This window comes from Temnothorax americanus, unplaced genomic scaffold, assembly GCF_048541705.1.
Source record: "Temnothorax americanus isolate GAGA-0224 unplaced genomic scaffold, ASM4854170v1 Scaffold103, whole genome shotgun sequence".
Lineage (NCBI taxonomy): Eukaryota > Metazoa > Arthropoda > Insecta > Hymenoptera > Formicidae > Temnothorax > Temnothorax americanus.
In genome coordinates, this window is record NW_027509235.1 from 372,023 (window position 1) to 397,291 (window position 25,269).

Here is a 25,269-nt window from a genome sequence, read left to right on the forward strand (position 1 = left end):
TCGTCGTCGAATGAATTATTATATGTATATGCGATTTATAAATAGAAATGTATATATATATATATAAAGTATAAATTATATAAATTAAATAATAACATTCTAGACTAGCATTATTAAAATTGCATGTGTTGTTTTACTTATCTACTAATAATTGACATTGAGCAGGTATTACTGGAATTTTAGGACCAAGTCGGTGAAAACTAATATATATTTCTAAAATTTCTTTTTACAATTAATTGCACTTTTTTAAGCTGTTTCGGCCTTATTTGCATGCGGTTGCTGTACGCATGGGGTTTTCTTGAAAGTGTTATGTATTAATGCATAGTTGTGCAAAGTTTTATTTTCTACATTTCAGTTATTTTCACAGTTCTTTATTCATATGAATCTAATCGTTTGAGTATGTGTCTTTCATGCAAATTTGGTATCTGGTCGAGTTTACAATTTTTATATTGAATTAATCTTAGGATTTATATATATGTATGCTATACATTTTTTTTATTTTACAAGCTTTATATCAAGTAACAATTGATAAAATATCACTATCGTTTGGATAGTCGATACTTATTAGATACTATAATACTGTTGCGCCCGTGCCGAGACACCCGTTGCGCGCTGAATTTCGTCCACGTGAACTTCGCTCGAATAGCTTCAAGTCGAAGCGCGGTCCTTAACGACGGAAGGATTGATTTATTGATTACACATTGACTGGGAGATTTCGCTCTGGGTTTCCGATTCGTTCGGACGTGTCCACCCGAGCTCTTTGTTAAACGAGTTCCTATTAAACGAGTTCCTATTAAACGAGTTTCTTTCTAACATAAAGAGAGTCTTTATTCCTGGAAACGGGATTACGCGCCGCGTTCGCGAGTGAGTGTGTGAGTGAGCAGCGGACGCACGGATAAGCGTAACATTTTGGGGGCTCGTCCGGGATCGGACGAGCGAAGACGAACGAGCGAATAAGGAACTCTAGACGAGCGCAGTATTCCGACCAGGATGGCGACCATGCACTCCCCGCCGAGGACCCGTTCGCAGGCCGCGGCGTCGGCAGGAGCGGAGACGGGTGCCTCGTCCCATTCGCAGGATGCGGGGGCGACGGAGGCGGGGACGGGCGCTTTTGAAGCCGTCCACTTAGAGTTGCAAAATCTGCGCGAGGAGCGGCGGCTGGAGCAGCAAGAGCAACAGCTTTTCCGCAGTGAGATGGAGGCTCGCTTGAAGGAGCGCGATGCTGCAATGGCACGTCTCCAGGAGCAACTCGCCGTTTACCAGCTAAGTCCCTCCAATAATGTTTCTCGCGGCGTAATGTTGAGTGAGGCGTCGTGTGAGATAGGCGCGGGTGAGGGCGCGTGTGCGGGGCGCGCCGCGTGCGGAAATTCGGTCGCGCCGCTGCGGGCGATGGGCGCGAGCGTGGGCTCGTGTGCGGGGCGCATCGCGTGTGAAGGTTCGAGTGAAGCGCCGCGTGGTTTGAAGTTGAAGCCGGATACGTTTGATGGGACGGCGCCGCTTCGCGAATTCTTAGCGCAATTTCTTTTAATCGCGCGCGCGAATTTGTGGACCGAGGCGGCAAAGGCGGTCGTGTTGGCTTCGTGTCTGCGCGGGAAGGCGCGGTCACTTCTCGAATCGTGCGCCGATGGAATCGAATCTCTCACTTACGCGGAGCTCACTGAAAAGCTCGAGCTGCGTTTCGGAGAGGGGCACCTCTCGCAAAATTATTACTCCCTTTTTACGAATAGAAAACAAAGATTCGGGGAGGAATACGCAGCGCTGGGCTCTGATCTTGAAAGGCTCTCGCGCCTGGCCTATCCCGAATGCACTTATGCCGTGCGAGATAAGATTGCTTGTTCACAGTTCGTTTCTGCTTTGTTTGATGGATTTGTCAAGAGAACTTTACAATTGGAAGGGATCACTTCATTAAAGATCGCGGTGGAAAGGGCAAAGGCGGTTAAGGCTATTCAGGGCGAAAGCTTTGGGGAAAGAAATAGAGGGGGAAAGTTTTTCAATAAAAATGGGGGGACTAGTGAAACAGCGAATCCTACTTTAGGTGAACAGAAAGAGAAAGAGAACGTGAAAGAAGGAGAAAAGAGAAAATTTGTTAAGAGTAAGCCGAAGGAATGTTGGCTTTGCGGGAGGCAAGGGCATTTCCGTAACGAGTGTCCGGAAAAAAAGGAAAACGTGGTTTAGTTGATCTCGGCGGGGAGAGATCAGCTTGCATGGATAAATCCCCGACGAAACGGTGTTTTCTTGTTAATAGAGTGCATAAGATTTTTCAAGATTATTGTTATACTGGTTTTCTTAATAATAAAGAATGCATTTTCAAAATAGATACGGGTTCCGATGTTTCTTTAATAAATAGGAAATTCGTTCGTGAAGGGGAACGGAGATTTCCGGTATTCGGTCGAAGATTCAAGTATCCCACGGGGGAAGACGTTACGGTTGACTTCGAAATTCTTGCCAAAGTTGAACTCGGTAAAAACTCATTCGAGCTTCCGATATTAGTGTCGGACATTGCGGATGATTGTCTTCTGGGGGTGGATTTTCTTCGGAAGACAGATTTCGGTCGAGTTTGCGATTCTTTTTTCGGCGCACCTTCTGTTATTCGAAGGATTGCCCAAACGAAAGATTCTAAGGAGTTCTCTCCCCTTTTGGAGAAGCTCCTTTCTAAAAATTCTAAGAATCTTTCCGATAATCAGCAAAATGTTTTTGTTGAATTCATTCGTGAATATCGGGATGTATTTTCTGAAAAGATTGTTGCGGGAAATTGTGATGTAGTTAGTCATGTAATTAACGTTGTAGATTCTCTCCCTATTAAACAGGTACCACGCAGAATCCCTTTTAACATGAGAAAGGAAGTTAATGAGATTATTGAGGAAATGAAGGAACAAGGAGTGATCGAAGCGTCACAAAGCCCCTGGATTTCTCCTGCAGTATTAGTAAAAAAGAAGGATGGATCGATTAGATTCTGCGTGGATTATAGAAAATTGAATGATGTTACTATGAAAGACTCCTTTCCTTTACCACGAATTGACGATATCCTCGACCAATTAGCAGGTAACACTTGGTTTTCTACACTCAATCTTAAAAGCGGATATTGGCAGGTGAAAATACATCCCGAGGATAGGGAAAAGACTGCCTTTTCTATCGGTAATGGTCTTTGGCAATTTACTGTGATGCCATTCGGATTATGTAACGCCCCCGCGACTTTTCAACGTCTTATGGAAAAAGTTCTTCATGGTTTATTATTTAAGATTTGTTTAGTTTATCTGGACGATGTAATTATTTTCGGGAAGAATTTTAACGAAATGGTTGAGAATCTGAAAAAGGTTTTTCTTCGTTTACGTAATGCTAATTTAAAAATCAATCCAAAAAAATGTGTCCTTTTTGAAAGAAATGTAAAATATTTAGGTCATGTAATTTCTTCCGAGGGCGTTGCAACAGATCCTGAAAAGATCTCTGCAGTGAGAGACTGGCCTGTCCCTCACACTAAGAAGCAATTGAGGAGTTTTCTCGGGTTCTGCTCCTATTATAGAAGATTTATTAGAGGATTTTCTTCAATAGCCAAGCCTTTATTTATTCTTACGGAAAATAAAGTTAAATTTGTTTGGGAAGAAAATTGTCAAAAGGCTTATGAAGAATTAAAACTTGCATTATCATCTTCCCCAATTCTATCTTTTCCTGATGGGGAAGGAGAATTTATTGTCGACACTGATGCTTCTGGTGTTGGGATTGGCGCGGTCCTTTCTCAGGAACAGGAGGGAAAAGAAAGAGTAATCGCTTATTACAGTCGTATTTTAAATAAGGCGGAAAGAAATTATTGTGTGACTCGCCGCGAACTTTTGGCGATTGTCGACTCTCTTAAATCTTTTCGCCATTACCTTTTGGGGCGAAAATTTTTAATTCGCACGGATCATGTCTCTTTGAAGTGGTTAATGTCCTTCAAAGATTTGGAAGGACAATTGGCTCGTTGGTTGGAGAGGCTCCAACAATTTGAATTTTCTGTGGTTCATCGTAAAGGCTTTTCTCACAAGAATGCCGATGGTTTATCAAGGCGACTGTGTGAGATGGAAGATTGTCAGTATTGTGCAAGGGTGGAAAAGAAATCTTCTCAGGGACAAGAAGAGACTGTTGCTCGAATCTCCTTAGACACTGAAAGTCTGGAACTCTGGCGAAAGGAGCAGAGATTGGATCCGGACATTTCTTTAATTTTACAGGCGAAGAAGGTAGGTGTTCGTCCTCTTCGTTCTGAAGTAGTATCAGGAGATATTTCTTCTCAGATTTATTGGGCATATTGGGATGCTCTTGTTGTTAAAGATAATATTCTTTATAAGAAGTGGGAAGCCCCTAATCTAAATTCTGTCTTCTTTCAGCTGGTAGTTCCCCGAAGTCAGGTTGCCAGGATCTTAGAGGAAGCTCACGATTCTTCTTCGGGAGGGCATTTTGGAATAAATAAGACCCTAAGTAAAATCCGTCGACGTTTTTATTGGGCTACCTGTAAGCGCGATGTAGAAGACTGGTGCAGATCTTGTCGTGTCTGTGTAGCCAGGAGGGGTCCCTCAGGCAAAGGGAGATCTCCTCTTCAAATTTATAATGTGGGCATCCCTTTTCAGAGGGTACAGATGGATATACTTGGTCCCCTCCCGAGAACTTCCACCGGAAACAAATATTTACTTGTGATCGTTGATTGTTTCACTAAATGGGTAGAAGCATTTCCGATCAGGAATATTAGGACAAGGACTATCGCCGAGGTCTTCGTTAACGAGGTTATTTCCAGACACGGAGTTCCCTCAGAAATCCACACTGACCAAGGACGAAATTTTGAGTCTAAGTTATTTCGGGAATTAATGAACCTTCTGGGAATTAAAAAGACAAGGACTACTCCTTTACATCCCCAGTCGGATGGCCAAGTCGAACGTCAACATCAGACGATAACAAATTTCTTGGCAAAATTTGTCTCTGAAAATCAGAAAGATTGGGATAGATGGATTCCCATGTTCCTACTGGCATATAGATCATCTAAGCATGAGGCCACGGGTTTCACTCCAGCAGAATTATATTTCGCTAGAGACTTAAAACTTCCTCTAGATTTATTACGAGGTAATTCTCCAGATGTTCAGGAGCAGGAATCTTCCGGGTATTACGTCCAAGACTTGAGGAGAAGGTTAGGAAAAATTCATTTTGAGGCAAGAGAGAGAATGTCGTTGAGATCTTCGAAGATTAAAACCTGGTATGACGGGAGAGCAAGATCATTTCTTTTCCAAGAGGGGCAGAAAGTTTGGCTGTTTAATCCTCAAAGGAGAAGAGGGAGGGCTCCTAAGTTGCAGAACAATTGGGAGGGCCCGTATTCTATAGTTAAGAAATTAAGTGACGTAGTATTCTGTATTCACAGGTCTCCTCGGAATAGGAAGAAAATTGTGCATGCCGATAGGTTAGCTCCTTTTGTAGAGAGACATTTGGGTTAGGTTGTGGTGCGAGAAGTCTAGCGGAGCCCGAGGGTAGTGGGAACTCTTTTATTTATGTTTACAATGTTTACGTGTTTTAATAACTTATTTTTTTATGCTTTTGTGTATTTTGTGAAAGTTGCTGCGTTTAATGTTTGCTTTCGCAGAAAGAGAGGAAGAGCGAAGAAACTTTCGACCCGAAAGAAGGCAACGTGATCGCCTGAAGTCTTCTAAAGAAGTCTGCCTCGCCCACGGTTTTCGATCCGTGGTTTTCCGTGGGACTTAGGGCAAATGCCGAGGTGGGGACTGGGGGAGTCTTGCGAGACGCAGGGTCCACGGAGAGTTATTCCCCCTCCCAGTCTGAAGACGTTCAAGAGGAACGGATCAGCGCTGGAAACAAGGGGTCCGCACCGAGCCGGAATGTAGTGAAGTCCTGCGGAGTCAAAGAGGAAGTGGTCGAAGGAGACGTAGTCTGGTTACCCGTAGCAGCAGCTCGGGGTAGGACAAGAATCCGTCTCGGGGAAGACCTGGACTTCCTGAGGAAGAGGACCCGGTGGGGAACCGTCCGCTTCAGCTGCCCTTCCGGATTGTCGGGACGACAATCTGGAAGAGGGAGGGCAGTGTTGCGCCCGTGCCGAGACACCCGTTGCGCGCTGAACTTCGTCCACGTGAACTTCGCTCGAATAGCTTCAAGTCGAAGCGCGGTCCTTAACGACGGAAGGATTGATTTATTGATTACACATTGACTGGGAGATTTCGCTCTGGGTTTCCGATTCGTTCGGACGTGTCCACCCGAGCTCTTTGTTAAACGAGTTCCTATTAAACGAGTTCCTATTAAACGAGTTTCTTTCTAACATAAAGAGAGTCTTTATTCCTGGAAACGGGATTACGCGCCGCGTTCGCGAGTGAGCGTGTGAGTGAGCAGCGGACGCACGGATAAACGTAACAATACCTTCCCCTTCTAACTATTTTTGCCTAAATATAAGTTTGAACTTTTCTGAGTCCAAAATATAAAATTGGTTTGTGTTTGGACAAGCTCGCGCACAAGCCTGAACTCTAGAATTAGATGAGGAAGGAACAAATGAAAAGAATCCGTTTATTGAGAGAGAGATTGCGTTTCATGATTTATATGTAATTCAAATCAAAGTTTAAAGTGGGCAGAGCTACACAAAAAATACCAACATTTGTTGCATAAGAGAAGGGAAAGTGCCCTAAAACCTTCCCAGTATTTGTTAACAAAATCATACATATATATATACAGGGTGTTCGATATAAAAGTAACCACCCGAATAGGGGGGGTAGATTGGGTCAAACTGAAAAGAAAAGTCTCGTACTATTTTGCAAAATTCGCAATAGTTAACGAGTTATTAAATAAAACGTCTGAGCGAATGCGCGCACAAAGAGCGATAGAGGCGGGCCTCGGCGGCTGGCTGGGTTGGCACGGTGCCCGGCGCGCGGTGAGCGGTGGGGGCCGAGAGACGAGCGGCGAGCGGGGCGCGGCGCGGCGCGGCGAACGTCGAGCGACAGATGTTATACACTGCGACGAAAAAGTATTAGAGCCAGCCCATACTAAACTTACGTAATTCCTTCGCGTAAACGGGATTTTCTTTCGCGTAAACGGGATTTTGTAGTAACTTAGAATAATTTACTCCGCGTAAACGAGTGAATTATCGTAAGTCACTACAGAAGTAACGCGCTCGCGTAAACGTAATAACAGTAGGTAGCACAAGTATTGGCTATTGCATAGGCATTGCCGTAACGTCTTACGCCTTAGATAATATTAATTAGTTTAGCTTGAATTATGTGTAATAAAAACATTTAATTTTAGTAAATTTAATTATTTTGCATGTCAAAGTTTACGAGGTTTACCACAAGCCTTACTTTAACTTTTGTTTATGTTATAATAACTTTAATGGTGCGTGTCCACCTGCGAGTAAAACTCTCGAGAGTAGCTCTCGAGATTGATTCTCGCAAATGGACATATTCCTAAAGAGTACCTATAACGGAGAATGAATCGCAGCTCTCGGCGAGCGAACTTTTCAAGACCTACTCGCAAATCGACACGACGTTATTTTACTCTCGGAGATCAGCTCGCCAAGCTCGAACGCTGTTCGTATTTTGAGAGCTACATGATGACACAAAGGAACTTATTGAATAATGCGGAAATCATGAACCATTGTAGAATACTACTGTGACAGAAATAAAAGTTTTTTTAATTTTTATGTTTTGCGAATAAAGTGCAAAAAATTCATAATTTAAAGAATTAGATAAGAATATTTTTAATACATTCTCTGCTTATTACATGGTCAATAATTAGTAACACTTTAGTTTTACATACTTTGCACGTTTTAGTTACAGCGTTGAAATTAAATACAATTTTACATCGCAAATTAAGTACATTAAAAAAAAAATTATTTAATATTTACATGTAAAAATCTAACATCAAGGTATTTCGCAACCTGAAAACTAAATAATAATATCGCACTATGTATTACACTTCACAACTTGTAAGTCTGCAAAAACTTTTTATTGTTAGGAGTCTTCAATCTCAAGCTCTCTAATTAAAGCAGATCCAGCACCGAATGTACACCTGCGATCAATCCATTGCTTGACCCAGAAGGTCTTTTTGTTGTTTCAACGGCACTATAGCTCAAGTTCAAGCCATAGCCTCCTGAAGTTCGGCCTGTATAAAATCCGAGGCCTCCCTTCTGCTTTCTTAGAGATACACTCTCGGCGAATTGCCATTAACCCTTCCGAGAGGTGGCGATCAAATAAAAACCGCGGACAATTTTCGGTCGGATTTGAACTCGGATCTTCAGCTCGTTAGAGCAGCGCATATCTTTCTGCGCCATGATCACCCTTTTCCTTTTTAAAATAATGCTAGTCACTATAGCAGCCGCAAGTTTTTTCGTTTACGCGACATTATGATGTCACCACTCTCAGACATCAACTAAAAAAATACGTAAGTGGATACGGTTTTGAGAGAACTCTCCGAAGAAATACTCTTCGGATTCTCGCGAGATGCTCGCGAGAATACAATGTCAGAAAAATTACTCTCAAATGGACAGTGTCAGAATAACTCTCGAGAAATATTCTCGAGAGTTTTAAGGCGCGTGTCCACCTGCGAGTAAAACTCTCCAAAGTAGCTCTCGAGTTATTCTGACACTGTCCATTTGAGAGTAATTTTTCTAACATTGTACTCTTGCGAGCATCTCGTGAGAATCCAGAGAGTATTCTTTCGGACAGTTCTCTCAAAACTGTGTCCACTTACGTACTTTTTTAGTCGATCTCTGAGAGTGGTGACATTATAATGTCTCGTAAACGAAGAGACTTGCGGCTATTATATAGCATTATTTTAAAAAGAAAAAAGGTGTTAAATAACAACAAAAAGACCTTCTGGGTCAAGCAATGGATTGATCGCAAGTGTCGGATCTGCTCTAAATTAGAGAGCTTAAGATTGAAGATTCCCAACAATTAAAAGTTTCTACAGACTTACAAATTGTGAAGTGGAATACATAGTGCGATATTATTATTTAGTTTTCTGTTTGCGAAATATCTTGATGTTAGATTTTTACATGTAAATATTAAATAAATTTTTTTTTTTAATGTACTTAATTTGCGATGTAAAAATGTATTTAATTTCAACGCTGTAACTAAAACGTGCAAAGTATGTAAAACTAAAGTGTTACTAATTATTGACCATGTAATAAACAGAGAATGTATTAAAAATATTCTTATCTAATTCTTTAAATTATGAATTTTTCGCACTTTATTCGCAAAACATAAAAATTAAAAAAACTTTTATTTCTGTCACAGTAGTATTCTACAATGGTTCATGATTTCCGCATTATTCAATAAGTTTCTTTGTGTCATCATGTAGCTCTCAAAATACGAACAGCGTTCGAGCTTGGCGAGCTGATCTCCGAGAGTAAAATAACGTCGTGTCGATTTGCGAGTAGGTCTTGAAAAGTTCGCTCGCCGAGAGCTGCGATTCATTCTCCGTTATAGGTACTCTTTAGGAATATGCCCATTTGCGAGAATCAATCTCGAAAGCTACTCTCGAGAGTTTTACTCGCAGGTGGACACGCACCATTAAAGTTATTATAACATAAACAAAAGTTAAAGTAAGGCTTGTGGTAAACCTCGTAAACTTTGACATGCAAAATAATTAAATTTACTAAAATTAAATGTTTTTATTACACATAATTCAAGCTAAACTAATTAATATTATCTAAGGCGTAAGACGTTACGGCAATGCCTATGCAATAGCCAATACGTGTGCTACCTACTGTTACTACGTTTACGCGAGCGCGTTACTTCTGTAGTGACTTACGATAATTCACTTGTTTACGCGGAGTAAATTATTCTAAGTTACTACAAAATCCCGTTTACGCGAAGGAAAATCCCGTTTACGTGAAGGAATTACGTAAGTTTAGTATGGGCTGGCTCTAATACTTTTTCGACGCAGTGTATAACATTTTAAAAAAAGGTAAAAAAAGGCGCCAAGTACACGTATAGTAGTGTATATGTTGTTACCTAAAAAAAAAAAGAAAGTGGTAGTATTATACCTCGAAAAAACCTAAGTAACAAGTGGTAGATCTTTATATCTCGAAAAATCTCGAAAAAATCTAAGCAGTAGTATCTTATTTATTTCCGAAAAATTATAACCCAAGTGATACACGTCACAAAATTATGTTACCTTATCAAAAAGAAGAGTCGCGCTTCAAGTGATCTATTACAATTACAAAAAAGAAATGATATCTCTTTAAGTTAGAGCGCCAATTACAGAGAGAACATGTATATTGCCTCAAAAAATAATTGTTGCACTACATTGAAAAATCTTTACATTGTGTCAATTAGAAAAGAATGTATAATAACAATTTTATAAGATTAAAAAATTTTATTTAAATTTAACAAGGGAATACAAGATATTTAAATACAAAGTTATTTACATGTGTATTTTTTAATGGCCACAAAGAATTACAGAAGTAACAGTACAAAATAAAAATATTTTATTAAAATACATAAATTTTTCTTGTAAAAAAACTTGGCGCTGCTAGACCTTTTAAATAAATAAAAACAACAATAAATAAAAATAATTCAGAGAAGAATACGATGGGAGTAATATTAAATGATTATCAGCGTGGATGTGGGAGTGAGTGATATGGGTGTGCGTGACTACGCGGACGGCGGATAATGCGGCTTATAATTAAGTATAGAATAAGTTTATTTATTTATTTAAAATTTCGAGGTCTAGCAGCGCCAAGTTTTTTTACAAGAAAAATTTATGTATTTTAATAAAATATTTTTATTTTGTACTGTTACTTCTGTAATTCTTTGTGGCCATTAAAAAATACACATGTAAATAACTTTGTATTTAAATATCTTGTATTCCCTTGTTAAATTTAAATAAAATTTTTTAATCTTATAAAATTGTTATTATACATTCTTTTCTAATTGACACAATGTAAAGATTTTTCAATGTAGTGCAACAATTATTTTTTGAGGCAATATACATGTTCTCTCTGTAATTGGCGCTCTAACTTAAAGAGATATCATTTCTTTTTTGTAATTGTAATAGATCACTTGAAGCGCGACTCTTCTTTTTGATAAGGTAACATAATTTTGTGACGTGTATCACTTGGGTTATAATTTTTCGGAAATAAATAAGATACTACTGCTTAGATTTTTTCGAGATTTTTCGAGATATAAAGATCTACCACTTGTTACTTAGGTTTTTTCGAGGTATAATACTACCAACTTCTTTTTTTTTTTTAGGTAACAACATATACACTACTATACGTGTACTTGGCGCCTTTTTTTACCTTTTTTTAAAAAAGGTAATTTTGTGCGGATATCACGCCTTTTTGTAGTATATTACGCATTGTATAAACAGTATGTACAGGATAAAGCTATTTGGAGGTATAATACTACCACTTTGTTTTTTTCGAGGTAACAACATAACAGGGTAACAACATAATACATATACACTATTATGCGTGTACTTGGCGCTCATTTTACCTTTTTTTAAAAAGGTAATTTTGTACGGATATCACGCCTTTTTGTAGTGTTACGCAACTTAATCTTATAAACAATATATCTTATAATTTCATAAACCGTATATAATACAAGGTATGAAGCTAAAAGTGTTACGGACTATTATTTCTAAAGAAAACAACAATTTAATATTTTGCTCAGTTTTTTTAAAATAATAATCTGTAACCCTTTTAGTTGTACACCTTGTATATATTTTTCAATTTCAACATAAAACATAATCGCAATAAAGCATGATTAATGTTAATAAGTCGTTAACTGTAAAATTCTTTATTTATTTTTATTTGCGTGTCTTACTGAATGTTGTTCGCAACTGTATATGTACCGATATCTTCAGGTATCGATATTTTTGATAATTATTTTTACGTCAGACATAATTTTAATTCATCCAATTTTTATTATGTCTAAACATAATTTTTGTCCAATTTTTATTATGTCTAGACATAATTTTAATTCAGCGATTTTTATTATGTCATGACATAATTTTAATTCTGCCGCTAGGGAAATTTTAAGTCGATTTTTATGAATCAAGCTTGAATTCAATGTTTAGGTGTCCCAGGTTGCCGATGACGAGGTCCACATAGCGCGCTCTATAGTTCTCGGTGTCCAGGTGTATTAATACCTTGAACTTGATGGCCACGTGTTCCAAGTTGCCGATGACGAGGTCCACATAGTGCGCTTCGTAGTTTTCGGTGTCTACATGTATTAATACCTCGAATTCGATATCTACGTGTCCTACATTGGGTGCGTTCAGCTGATACTTTGCTAGCCTAGCAATCGTGAGCAGTCGCTCGTTTTCGCTCGTTTCCTCTTTTTTGATTTACTGGATTAAAAAGAGAAGAAACAAGCAAAAACGAGCAACTGCTCACGATTGCTAGGCTAGCGGAGTATCGGCTGAACGCACCCATTCAGATTTAAAGTTATTAATACACCTAGACACCAAAAACTATGAAGCGCATTATGTGGACCTCGTCATCAGCAACCTGGGACACCTAGACATCAATTTCAAGGTATTAATACACGTAGACACCGAAAACTACGGAGCGCAATATGTGGACCTTGTCATCGGCAACCTGGGACACCTAAACATTGAATTCAACATATTATTACACCTGGACACCGAAAACTACGAAGCGCACTATGTGGACCTCGTCATCGGCAACCTGGGACACGTAGACATCAAATTCAACGTACGATTACACCTGGACACCGGAAAATATGAAGCGCACTATCTGGATCCCGTCATCGGCAACCTGGGATACGTGGACATCGAATTCAAAATATTAATACACGTAGACACCGAAAACTACGGAGCGCACTATGTGGACCTCGTCATCGGCAACCTGGGACACGTAGACATCGAATTCAACGTATTATTACACCTGGACACCGAAAACTATAAAGCGCATTATCTGGACCTTGTCATCGGCAACCTGGGATACATAGACATCAAATTCAAGCTTGATTCATAAGAATCGACTTAAAAATTCCCTAGCGGCACTTTCTGCCAAGCATAGAGAACCTACTTTTCCGTTGACTCAATATTTATTATATATATACCTAATTTTTACTTAAATAGAAATCTTCCTCCTGACCGATAAGTTTATCGACCTAATTTTGAAATACGCGCGCGATATCGAAACTGGCGATACCTGCGCCGCCAGCGTCGAAAAAGTGAAAGGGACGTTTCTCTGATAATCATAATAATATTGAATGAGAGCGTTAGGAGGAGTATCTTAAAAATAAATTTTCACATTTGGACTTTGCGTCGCAATATCTCCGCTCGTAAGGCACGTAGCGGAATATTATGAGAGAAACCCCCCCCCCCTAATTGGACCCCAAGCTATCGATCAAGCCTACTTAGAACTTGATCCGTTCACTCGTTATCGAGATCTCAACATCTCGGGTACTCGCAACCCGTCGCGTCGCGTAAAAGAGTCACGGTCGGTCTCGCTCCGCGTGTACTTGGCGCGAGACACTACCGTGTCTCTTGATCTGTCGCTCGACGTTCGCCGCGCCGCGCCGCGCCCCGCTCGCCGCCCGTCTCTCGGCCCCCACCGCTCGCCGCGCGCCGGGCACCGTGCCAGCCCAGCCAGCCGCCGAGGCTCGCCTCTATCGCTCCTTGTGCGCGCATTCGCTCAGACGTTTTATTTAATAACTCATTAACTATTGCGAATTTTGCAAAATAGTACGAAACTTTTCTTTTCAATTTGACCCAATTTACCCCCCCTATTCGGGTGGTTACTTTTATATCGAACACCCTGTATATATATATATATATATATATATATATATGTAGGTCTGGAAGTATGTTCCGGGACTTTTATTTTTGATATCGGTATATTCCGGGACATTTGGCAGTTTCCAGGACTGTCCTGGAAAAAATTGATGTCCTACGGCATTTTTTGGGACAGTTTTTTGAATCTGATTACATATATATGCGTTATATTCCAGGACTGTACATTTCAAAAAACGTAAACAGTCCCGGAACATACCTCTGGACCTACATATATATATATATATATATATATATATATATATATATAGATTATACAAAATATTATAGAAATACAATAAATGTATAAAACACATAAAAGAAACAAATCAATGGTTATTATAGAACAGTCCTTTTTTTAAATATGTATCATAATATACTTTTAGGTCTTACTGAGGTATTTCTTTATCATATAAAATCTTCATTGCAAGAAGAATTGTCATAGTAGTCATTATTCTCGTATAATTTCTTTGACGTAATCAAGCTTAGAATTAGTTGTTCTTCTCTAAAGAAAGGATCGTTTGAAACATAAACATAAATCAATTAATACAAGAATATCACTTCAGATAGAATCTAGACAATCTGGGAAATAATGCATCAATCTTTTCTTTTAAGTAAAGAATTACTATCATCAGTCTATTCATTGATGTTATTTGTAATGTTAATACTGATTGAGTATTACCAAATAAGTATCTAAATCTCGGCAAAGCATTATACTATATCATGAGCAATTACTACAACATAAGCTATATACATGACATGAGCGACAACAGAAACATAAGCGATACGTTTTTCACTGAATTTACTAGACTAAATCTTGTACTAGGTAGTCTTTGATTGACACATTAATTCACCTTAGTATGAACATAACATTCAATAAGTCAGAATTCGCAAAATACTTAGTAGAATAATTATCAAATTATTGAGAAGTAACTTTTATAGTAACGCACGGAATTGGTCACTAGATAGTTTTATCACAACGCAAGAAACGATTAATATAATCCGCAATGAACGTATTCTCATTTCATATGTAATACAAAGAAAAGTACACATAGCTCGCAAATTAACAAGAGATATTGTCTAATTAATGAGAAAGAAATAATTGCACAAAGAAGAATTAAAGTTTTTACTTGTCATGAAAATGGTTGCAACCAAACTATTAATTATTTACTTTACTTTAAACTGAGCTCATTGTTATACAATTGAATCGAAATGAATTGTGCACAAACCTGAAATAAGAGAGGAGGTTTTCCTCTCACCACGAGAAACTTATTATATTTCCTTAGAATAACAAGGATAACTTTCCCCAGAATAACAAGGATAACCTTCCTCAGATGAGCATAGGATCCTTTGATCAGGATTCCTAACGTGACGCTAGATGAACTTCTAACGTCTCTACTTGCTATTATGAAATGATTGGTTACCTTGTGAGCAAAACAGATGAATAATTAGAGCTAGTCTTACAGAACACGCCTCAGACTTTCTTTCCTCTCGATGTATAAGTAGCTGCTCGTATTCAGCTTGAACAAGATTCCTCGAACGTTCCACAAAATGGCTGCCTTCCTCGAACCTTCCACGAGCCGGCATGGCTCGCCAGGATGTATCTCGCTGGCTTCCTCTCAATGACGATCGCTGTTGTCCATGAGCTTTTCCGATCCGTATATGTTTCACAATTATCTTATTTATCGCACACGAATAGGCCGATCTCAAATACTTTATGATTTAACTGCGAAAAGATGATTCAATTATGCGACTCGAATTTATGTATAACGCACGATGTTTCACGCACGAGATCTGCGACACAGATTACTAATAAATAGATTAGCAACTCCCATAGTTTGCTTTGGAACAGTGTTTTGAACGCCTGGGCTAATATACGTAGACGAATTAATATTCAATATGGCCGATGTACTTCTAATACAGCATATTTAATAAGGCTGCGGTCCACTTGACGCTACAAGTACTTCGAAGCATTCCTCTTCTCCATTCTTTTAATGAAGAGAAAAGAAGAAAATAACTTCAAAGCATTTGTAGCGTCAAATGGACTGCAATCTAAAAGCAATTGTAAAATTAAATAAAAAAAAGAAAACAAAAAAGTTGCAACTATAAAGTTACAAGCCTTAAAAATAGAAAATAACATTAGTTTAATTAAAGCATAATAGTTATTATTAAATTATAACTTAACAATTGCAACTTTTATAAGAATATGTGGGTAGGATAAATTTATATAAGTATTGACATATAAATATTATGATATAAATATAAGTATTATTTAATAAAAGAATTTTTACATTTTTCTTATATATCGTTTTTGCTTTTTTTTACAATGTTCGATAGCTTGCTTAAATATAATATTTGTAGGTATATGCCGAGTATCACGACCAGATAAAATTCTATTAATTGTTTTACAGAATGTATATAAGAATAGTTTTGTAATTTTTTGAATTATAGTAGATTTTAATTCTTCTTTATGTTCATTACATCTTATAAAATATAAATTTAATTTTTCGTTTAAACGTGCACGTAACAAGGTGGAAACATTTTTGCGAAAACATACTGAAGAAATATTTTTGTTTAGAATTGAATCAGCTTCAATAAATGCATGTTTTAAAAAGGATATACACGGGTAAGTTAACGAAGGTTTCTCTCGTACATATTCTCTATGAACTAATTGCATATATTCTTCACGTGTTGTATCTGTTGTTAAAAGACTCTGTTTACACGCTGGACAATTTTTGAATTGTTTCAAAGACAAAGTCTTTTTTGCAATCCAGCCAGCAACATACACTTGACTATTTCTATTCGATGAGATTTTATCCATTATTGTTGTATGCGTAATTTGAGATGTTTCTAGAGAATCTTCTTCTACTATTTGTTCTGTAGTGTTTACATGAGAAACGTTTTTCACAAATTGTTTAAATGTAAATAACAAATCACCGTCATTTTTATTTTCACAGTTAGAGCCCATAGACCCTTTCGAAGTCAAATTATTAATTAATAATGTTTTGTACGATCCACAGAATTGGCTACAAAAAGGATTAATATTTTTACGTCCGTGGCTACGAATCATACCAAAAAAATTTTCTAATGGGTCTTGATTAATATTTCTTGTCTTTAAGAACTGTATGCCTGCGTTATTTACTTTTTTCCATATGTTTTGAAAACCACGTAGAGTAAAAATCCAATTTTTTAAGGATGGTATGCACCTAACTGATTTTTTAGTTTTGGGATCTACATACCGCATGTGAGATAGTTTTTTAATAGCATATGGCCAAAAATCGTGATGTTTGCTATTTTCTTTTACTGCAACGCGTAAAGGAGTTTCCGGACGCAAAGTATGTGCGTTGGCAGAATCAAACACTTTGTTAAAGAAATCTAATGCGATCGCTGTATCATATCCTTCCTTGTTTGGCATTTGTAAGGGACCAATCTGCGACTCAACAAATCCTCCTGCAAAGATAAATAAAATACATATAAATATATACATATGTATGTTATACACTTAAATAAATTAAAACATAGTGATAATGTGATTACTACTTATCAAATTACCTTTGATTTTACTGTTGTATTCAACATATGCTGATAATCTTTCACTAAAAACTTGTGCAGCATTTTTAACTTTCATTTTCTTTATTTTTGATTTAATTACATGTTCATCAGTTAATGTTGGCACTTGACGATTTAATGTATTTGTATTAATGTCCATCTTATATGCCAGCTCAATGACATCCCACGTTGCAAACTGTCGTTCATTTGTTTCTGAATTAGTAACATTAATTTCCAAATTTTTATATAATAAATTATTGCGTATTCCTTTCAAAAGATGCGGTGGATCATAGATAGGTACTATATTTTGCCCAAAAAGTTCAATAGTACCTCCTTAAAAAATAAAAATTATTTTATGTATATTATTTTTATTATGTTTAATATATAATATATAATATATAATATATTAATTAAAACTAAAAATACTCACGATATTCTTGACCTGTCTGTATACATTTACTTCATAAACTCACGATATTCTTGACCTGTCTGTATACATTTACTTCTTGAATCGTCGAGAAGTTTTTTAATGACTGTCATATTTGGCCCTCCTTGGTCGCATACTGTTGCGACAATTATTGTCATTTGATTGGTCATATTGTAAATTGGCTTCTAACGACATCTCGTCCCACATTAGTACACATAATTTATCTCTTTCATCATTCATTCGTGCAACATGCTGCCGAAGATGCTCAAAAATAAATTTATTAATTCCTGGTTGTAGAGAAATAGTTCGTAACAAATATTTCAGAGTTGTAGGACTCGGTAAAACAAATAATTTTGATAATAATTTGTAACAAGCCCCGGATTGCTTATACAATGATAGTGCTAAAATTTTTTCTTCCAACGTAAATCTCCTTCCCTATATACACAAATAATAACAAAATAGATTTAGTTTTTACAATTTTTCTAATATAAAATTTTTGCAATGATTGATTGTATCTGCTAAAAAAAAGAGTACAAAATTAAAAAACCTGCGCGAACTGTCTTTCACAAATAACAAAGATTTACAAATTTATACAATTGCATGATTATAATTCAAAAAATATATTGTTCAAATATTGTGAACTTCGTTCTGGGCAGGTTGATTTTAATGTAGCTTTTAATTCATTAAATAATATTTTGAAATCTACCTTTGGAGCATACTTTGTGTTTCGTAATTGCATATCAAAGAACAATCTTTGTGTTGGAATTAAACTATTGAACTTTTTGTAAAATTGTGTATTTGAAAACTTCTTTGCATCTTTCAGGCGTGTTTTATAATCTATTATTTGTCTTTTCATTCGGTTTTTTTCCTTCGCTAATTTTACAGTTTTCTTATATAGTTTTTGTGCTCTTGGTGTTAAATGGCATTGTCTTGTAACAGAACCAAGTATATTTCTTGAGGTACTTGGTGTACTGGGAGTACTGGGACGATTAACTTCTTTATCTGCGATATTATTTTGATCGTTTTGTAACGCACTTGTTTCTGCACATATAAAATTACTTGTAGAAGTTTCATTAAACTCATGACTATTTTGAGATTGTGAATGTAACTCATTGTCAGTTGTATTTGTTTCAGATTCTAAATGCAGTTCAGTTGTACTTGTAGAAGTTTCATTACACTCATGACTGGTCTGAGATTGTGAATGTAACTCATTGTCAGTTGTATTTGCTTCAGATTCTAAATGCAGCTCAGTTGTACTTGTAGAAGTTTCATTACACTCATGACTGGTTTGAGATTGTAAATGTAACTCATTGTCAGTTGTATTTGCTTCAAATTCTAAATGTATCTCAGTTATACTTGTTTCAGATTGTGAATGTTGCTCAGTAGTATTTATATCATTCATCTCTGTATTAACTGTCTGTGCATTACATATATTTAAACTAGGTACTGCATTATGTTTCAGTATTCGACGATTGACAGAGTAAATATAATCTTCAGGCAAAAAATGTAAGTGGCATACTCTATATTTTCTTAAATCCTCTGATGAAGTATTGAAAATAATACTATTGTTTACAATTTCTTTCCATTTTTGTGATAATGTAGGATTTTTTGGAAAAAAATGGCCAGGAGCCTTTGAGTTTGATTTACAGCCTGGTACAATACAAAACCACTCTACTTTTACCATGATTAAAGTTGAAAACTGCAAAAGTATAAGAAACTTAAAAATATGTCTTTATTATCTCATCTTATTAGGCATACACGCAAACATAATTAGCAAAAATTCTGTTCACAAACTTTTATGCAAAACAACATTAAAATACCTTACCTTTGTCGCGATGAACCGTCGTCGATCCGCCGATGACCGCGTCACCGTCTTGGTCTTCCTGCCTCCACGACGTGGACACGCAGCATCCGGATTCCAGCAAAGCGGGCCGAAGGGCAACACCCTTAAGATCAACATATATAAAAGCATACAACTAAATAAAGCAATCATAACCTTTTATTATCGGTCGCTGCAATATTTATATATTTATATTGTTTATATAAAACTCTTTCCTTATCACAGAGAATATTTTTCACACGCTCCACACACAATGTAGTTTATTTCCTTTCAATCGCTTTTCTCTATAATTAATAAGCTCACTTTTTACAATAGACCACGTGTATGTATATGTTCACACGGTTTAGCCGTTAAATTGATGTAAACGCCACCTGGGACAATATACCAGAATGAACTAACGCGGCCTGAATTTTCATAGAGTTGACCGTGCATGATCTGCGAGACGAATACTCTCGCTCGGCCGGGCTGCGCGCCCCTCCCAACATGCTCAAGCATGCGCGGTAAACACGTGCCTCGCCGCCTGGGACGCAGCGTTGTCGGCGCCGCTCTCGCGTTTTTTCCATGAACTACGTACGTAGAACGCGCGGCTTGACCTATCAGATTACAATCGACACTGATGGCCGCAAAAAAGAATAACACAATCTCTCTCTCTCTCTCTCTCTCTTTCAACTTCAAACAGTTTGTAATTGGTACATCTTGGTAATGTCATAATTTGAATATATATCTTTGTATTTTCTACACAGGATAATAATGACTTTCATAGGCAAAATACACCGTAGAACTTTGATACTTTGTAAAGACCGCCGCGATTGATACAAAAAGCAATAAAAGATTTATCCGATTTTGTCTGCTTTGACTCCGTTAGTTTGCTAATGACACAAAAAACTACTTATATGGCAAAATGGGCACATAACTAGGATGGTACCCAAACCAATCTCATTTTTTCATCTTGGATTGCTATTACCTGACCATTGGTACGCACATTTTTCCCCTTCATAATATTTACAACCATTATCTTAACATTTTCTAGGCTACGTATGCAAACAAGTTTTGCGGTGCTATGGTGCATGTGTAAATTGTCGTGCAGCCTTAATACAGGATCTCAACAATCACTGTTCGCTTTCTAAATTAGTCGACCTTAAATCAAATGGAAGGCTGATTCATCCTAACACAACTTTTTTTCAATTGATACGTTTTATCGAGAATTGTTTTTCTAAGCATGCTACAAGCAAATAACATGTCTTTGATGAAACAATAGATGAAGTTCTGGACTCATATCCTTTTTTATTCCCATGCATGACGCATGCCTCACATCTCCTGTCATATACACTCCAATATTATGTTCGATTGAGAATGAGACAGTTTACATATCAAGAGAATGAAAAGAAAAAAAAAGAATTTGTGCAGAAAAAAAAATTATCAAAACTTACAAATCAATAAACTATTTCGACAATTAAGTTTGTGATAATATTTACTGATAATTACTCTGTGAATAAAAAACGGAAGTAAAATTTTAAAAAGTAATCATGTCTTAATTCACATTTATTACTTCTGTATTTATCTTTAATAAATATTATTTCTATGTACACAACGGGAGATGAACTATTTTATTTGATCTTACGAATATCGCGGGGACTATGTTGGGGTACTGTTCGAGAGCACGCGGTAGCGCGAGAGAGCGCGAGGTAGAAGACGACCACAGAAAAGGAGACAAGTACAGAATTGAAAAATAAAACAGATATATTCAAAAATGTATGTACAGGTATTTACAGTTCTTTCTCTAGTGGCCGAAGAAAGCCGTGAAGCGCGCACAGAAGCTACGGCAAGCGACGCGGCGAAAGCGTGTTCAAAACGCGGAATAGCGAAAAGAGATGTGCAAAGCGGCGTAAAGCGGTGTGAAAAGCGGTTTTCTGTGATCTGCGAGCGAAATCGATTCCGCGGCGCAGCGGCGGTCCTTTTAACGCTTCCGAGGCGAAACTCCCTCCCTGCAGATTTCTCCGAATTTCGGGAGGGTGATTGGCCACCGAAGTCCCGCGTCATGAAGCTGACGTCACCGGTTTCATGTTGCGACCCGACGGGGTCGTCACCTGTTTTCGAGTGCTTTGTGTATAGCATGGATCGTCCCTTTGTTCCAGCGTTATTGTTGTTTGACTTTATTATTGATTACAATGTTAAAGTTTCTAGAAAGCTAATCCCGAACGATCCATGCTATACCGAATATTCCGCGACAATTCCTGAGCGGTATTTCACGCGAATATTAATTTACTCAATTTGCATGTGCTGACATGCAGCCGAACGCGACTTCGTCGCGGTGCTGAGTTTTCGATCTCAAACATCCCGCCCGCCTCGTCATGCCTGACGAAACAGGACGGTGTGCTCGATGGCTCGCTCGATGAAGCGCCCGACGCGTCGCGACGTCGCGGTCGACAGAATCGATATGCGATCGATTTCGGCGCGTGGTGCAGGCGAGCGCCAGCGGCGTGGTGCGCCTGCGCAGTGTCATAACGACGATCCCGAGCGAGACACATAAATATTCGCGATATACGTAACGCGAGTTCGGTGACGTGCGAGAAGTAAAGAGAAGTGAAGTGATGCGCGAAAGTGATTTCACGTGTTGCAAAATTCATTGAGTTGAGGCGGACAACCGAGATAAGCGGTTGCTTGGTTTGACAGTGGCAGAGGGCCGAAACAGACGAATACTTGACGAGACTGAGTCACATTATTGCAAGAAATTGCAGGCTGAAGGCCAATGAGACAATAAAGTGACAGCGAGTGTCGGTGAGCTCACGCATCCGTCGGCGGCGGCTGGTCCTCAGCCCCCGGGAGAAGCACGAGCCTGCACAGCGGTCGAACCAGCTCGGACGTGGTGGTGCGGATTGTGGCTACGCGTACAATGCCGTCGTCTCCGGGGTGTACTTGAACGATGCGGGCCAGTGGCCATCGACTCGGTGGCGTGCTTTCGGATCGCACCAAGCACAGAGAGCCGACGGCGGGTGCGTCCTCGGATTTGAGCCACTTTGATCGAGTTGCCATCCCGATGACATACTCGTGCGACCACCGTGACCAAAAATGATCGCGCATTTTTTGGAGGTGTTGCCACCGGGAAAGTGAGCTCTCAGCGGCGTCATGCAAGGCGGGTTCGGGCAAGGCCAGGAGAGGAGCGCCGATCAAGAAGTGGCCCGGTGTGAGAGCGGATATGTCGTCCGGATCGTCGGACAAAGCCTGCAGCGGCCTAGAATTAAGGCAGGCTTCGACCTTAGAGAGGAGAGTGCTCATCTCCTCGAAAGTGAGCGTTGTCTCCCCTATGACCCGACGGAGATGAAATTTGGTCGACTTCACGGCGGCCTCCCACAGTCCTCCGAAATGCGGCGCAGCCGGAGGGTTGAAGTGCCAGGTTATGCCCTCCGTGGCGGCGGCGTGAGCAAGGCGACGGCCGTCGGCAGACGACGCTTGAAAGAGCTCCCTCAGTACTCGATCGGCTCCCACGAAATTAGTGCCGCAATCCGAGTACATCTCCTCGCAGAGGCCTCGACGGGAAATAAAGCGACGGAAAGCTGCGAGAAAGGCGTCCGTCGTGTAATCTGACACGACGTCCAGATGCACCGCCTTGGTGCAGAGGCACACAAATACGGCGATGAAGCCCTTGTACGCTCGATGTCCGCGGCCCTTGCTCGTGCGGAGGAGGATCGGGCCGGCGTAGTCCAGGCCGGTTCGGAGAAAGGGACGCGCTGGCGTGACTCGGCCTCTCGGAAGGTCGCCCATCGGCGGTTGCGGTGTCGTGGCTCGCCAGCGGGTGCAAGTTATGCAGCGGTGAAGCCGCTGTTTGACAACTGAGCGGCCACGAGGAATCCAGAAGCGACGGCGGAGTAAGCCGAGAGTGAGCTGCACTCCTCCGTGCAGTGTTCGACGGTGACACGACTCGATGAGCAACCGAGTGAGCCACGAGGACGGCGGTGTGATCATCGGATGTCGCTCATCGGTGGAAAGCAGGGCATGCTTGAGGCGGCCTCCGACTCTCAGCACGCCGTGGTCATCCAGGAATGGACTCAGGCTCGCTAACGAACTGCGATGGGACACAGTGCGGTTTGAAGAGAGTGCCGTGATCTCGGTGGTGAAGTGCAGTCCTTGCACTGCGCGAAGCCAGAGCAGCAGTGCGTCATTGATCTCGGTCGATAGTGCGGTAGTGCGGGAAGCGGTGCGACGCCAACGCAAGCACCAACTCGTGACTCGGAGGAGCCGGTGCAAGGAGGAAAACCGGAGAAGCATCTCGGGTTCCTCCTCGATTTTCTCGGTGGCGACGTGTGCCGCGACTCTCTGTTCGGGCAGATCGGAGTCGGACATCACAAGGTCTCCGCTAGGCCAATGAGCTCGGTCCTCGCGGAGCCAGGCGGGTCCAGTCCACCACAGGGGATGCTCCAGCAGTTCGCCAGGGGCGATTCCTCTGGAGGCGCAGTCCGCTGGGTTGTCCCTCCCGGGGACGTGTCTCCATTGAGCGTCAGGCAGCCGTTGCTGAATGCGTGCCACGCGGTTCGCCACGTAGGTCTTCCAGCGGGAAGCGTGTCCTTGAATCCACTTCAGGGTGACCTGCGAGTCGGACCAAAGAAACGTGGGTGCTGTGAACAGACGCAAAGTGGAACGAGTGTGATCTGTGAGAGACGTGAGCAAGTCGGCGGCGGTGAGCTCGAGTCGTGGCAGTGTCACCTGCCTGAGCGGGGCCACCTTGCTCTTTGCGGCCAATAGATGAATGGCCACGGAGCCGTTTCTGATGATGCGGAGGTACACAGCAGCGGCGTATCCTCGCTCGGATGCGTCGGCAAAGCCGTGCAGTTTCGCTTGTGCGTCTTCGTCCCCGCTGCCGAGCCAGCGGTTGACGCGTAAGCGGGAGAGGAGAGGCAGCTCCTCGAGGAAGCTCTTCCAGCTTTGCGCGTCGGCGGTGGGAAGCGGATCGTCCCAATCGAGTCTCTGGAGCCACGCGGACTGGATAAGAATCTTCGCGCGAATGACCACGGGGGCGAGCCATCCTAGCGGATCGAAAAGACGTGCGGTTTCCGAGAGGACGCGTCTCTTCGAGAGTTCGGTGACGGTGCGCGGGTGAATCGCGAACGCGAACGTGTCCTCGTTCGGGTGCCACAACAACCCGAGAGTGGAAAAGGAGTCGTTTTCCCATGAGTGCGGTTCGTGGTGAAGTCGGTGCTCGGGTGGGACTCCTGACAGCACTTTCTCGTCGTTCGCGGCCCATTTTCGAAGCGGGAACCCGCCCGCCGTGCACAGTCCGCGGAGTACGGCCTGTTTCGCGATCGCAGCGGACAGAGTGTTCGCGCCCGAGACAACGTCGTCGACGTAGGTGTCCTCGCGTAACGCGATCGCTCCCTGCGGATATCGCGATTGTACGTCGTGAGCCAACTGTTGCAACGTGCGAATGGCAAGAAACGGCGCGCACGCGAGGCCGTATGTCACCGTGCGAAGCCGGTACACGCCCACGAGGGCGAGGAGGGCGCACCGCCAGAGGATGCACTGGTACGTCCTGTCGTCCGGGTGGATGAGGATCTGCCGGTACATCTTTTCGATGTCCGTGACGAAAGCGTAGCGGTGCCATCGCCAGCACGTCGGCTAAAGCGGGTAGCAAATTGGCGCCTGTGAGAAGGTGGTGATTCAGCGACTCGCCGGACACTGTCTCTTGCGACCCGTTAAATAC

The 25,269-nt window shown here is 40.5% G+C and overlaps 2 protein-coding genes across 2 annotated transcripts; both read right to left on the bottom strand.

Annotated features, from left to right (window-relative positions):
• Positions 1–16,000: 16,000 nt before the first annotated feature.
• Positions 16,001–20,001, bottom strand: LOC143903142 (uncharacterized). Its single transcript, XM_077416582.1, is given in 6 exon segments — positions 16,001–17,208; positions 17,311–17,640; positions 17,781–17,884; positions 17,886–18,169; positions 18,441–19,433; positions 19,560–20,001. Coding segments are annotated over 6 exon segments (3,042 nt in total). The 5' UTR covers positions 19,728–20,001; the 3' UTR covers positions 16,001–16,045.
• A 2,357-nt stretch (positions 20,002–22,358) lies between these two features.
• Positions 22,359–25,133, bottom strand: LOC143903235 (uncharacterized). The gene has a single exon (XM_077416696.1). It carries the CDS (start codon positions 25,131–25,133, stop codon positions 22,359–22,361), a length of 2,775 nt encoding a protein of 924 aa, XP_077272822.1.
• Between the last annotated feature and the right edge of the window lie 136 nt (positions 25,134–25,269).

Coding starts and splice junctions, on each gene's coding strand:
- LOC143903235 (XM_077416696.1), bottom strand. CDS start 25,133: ATGTACCGGCAGATCCTCATCCACCCGGACGACAGGACGTACCAGTGC.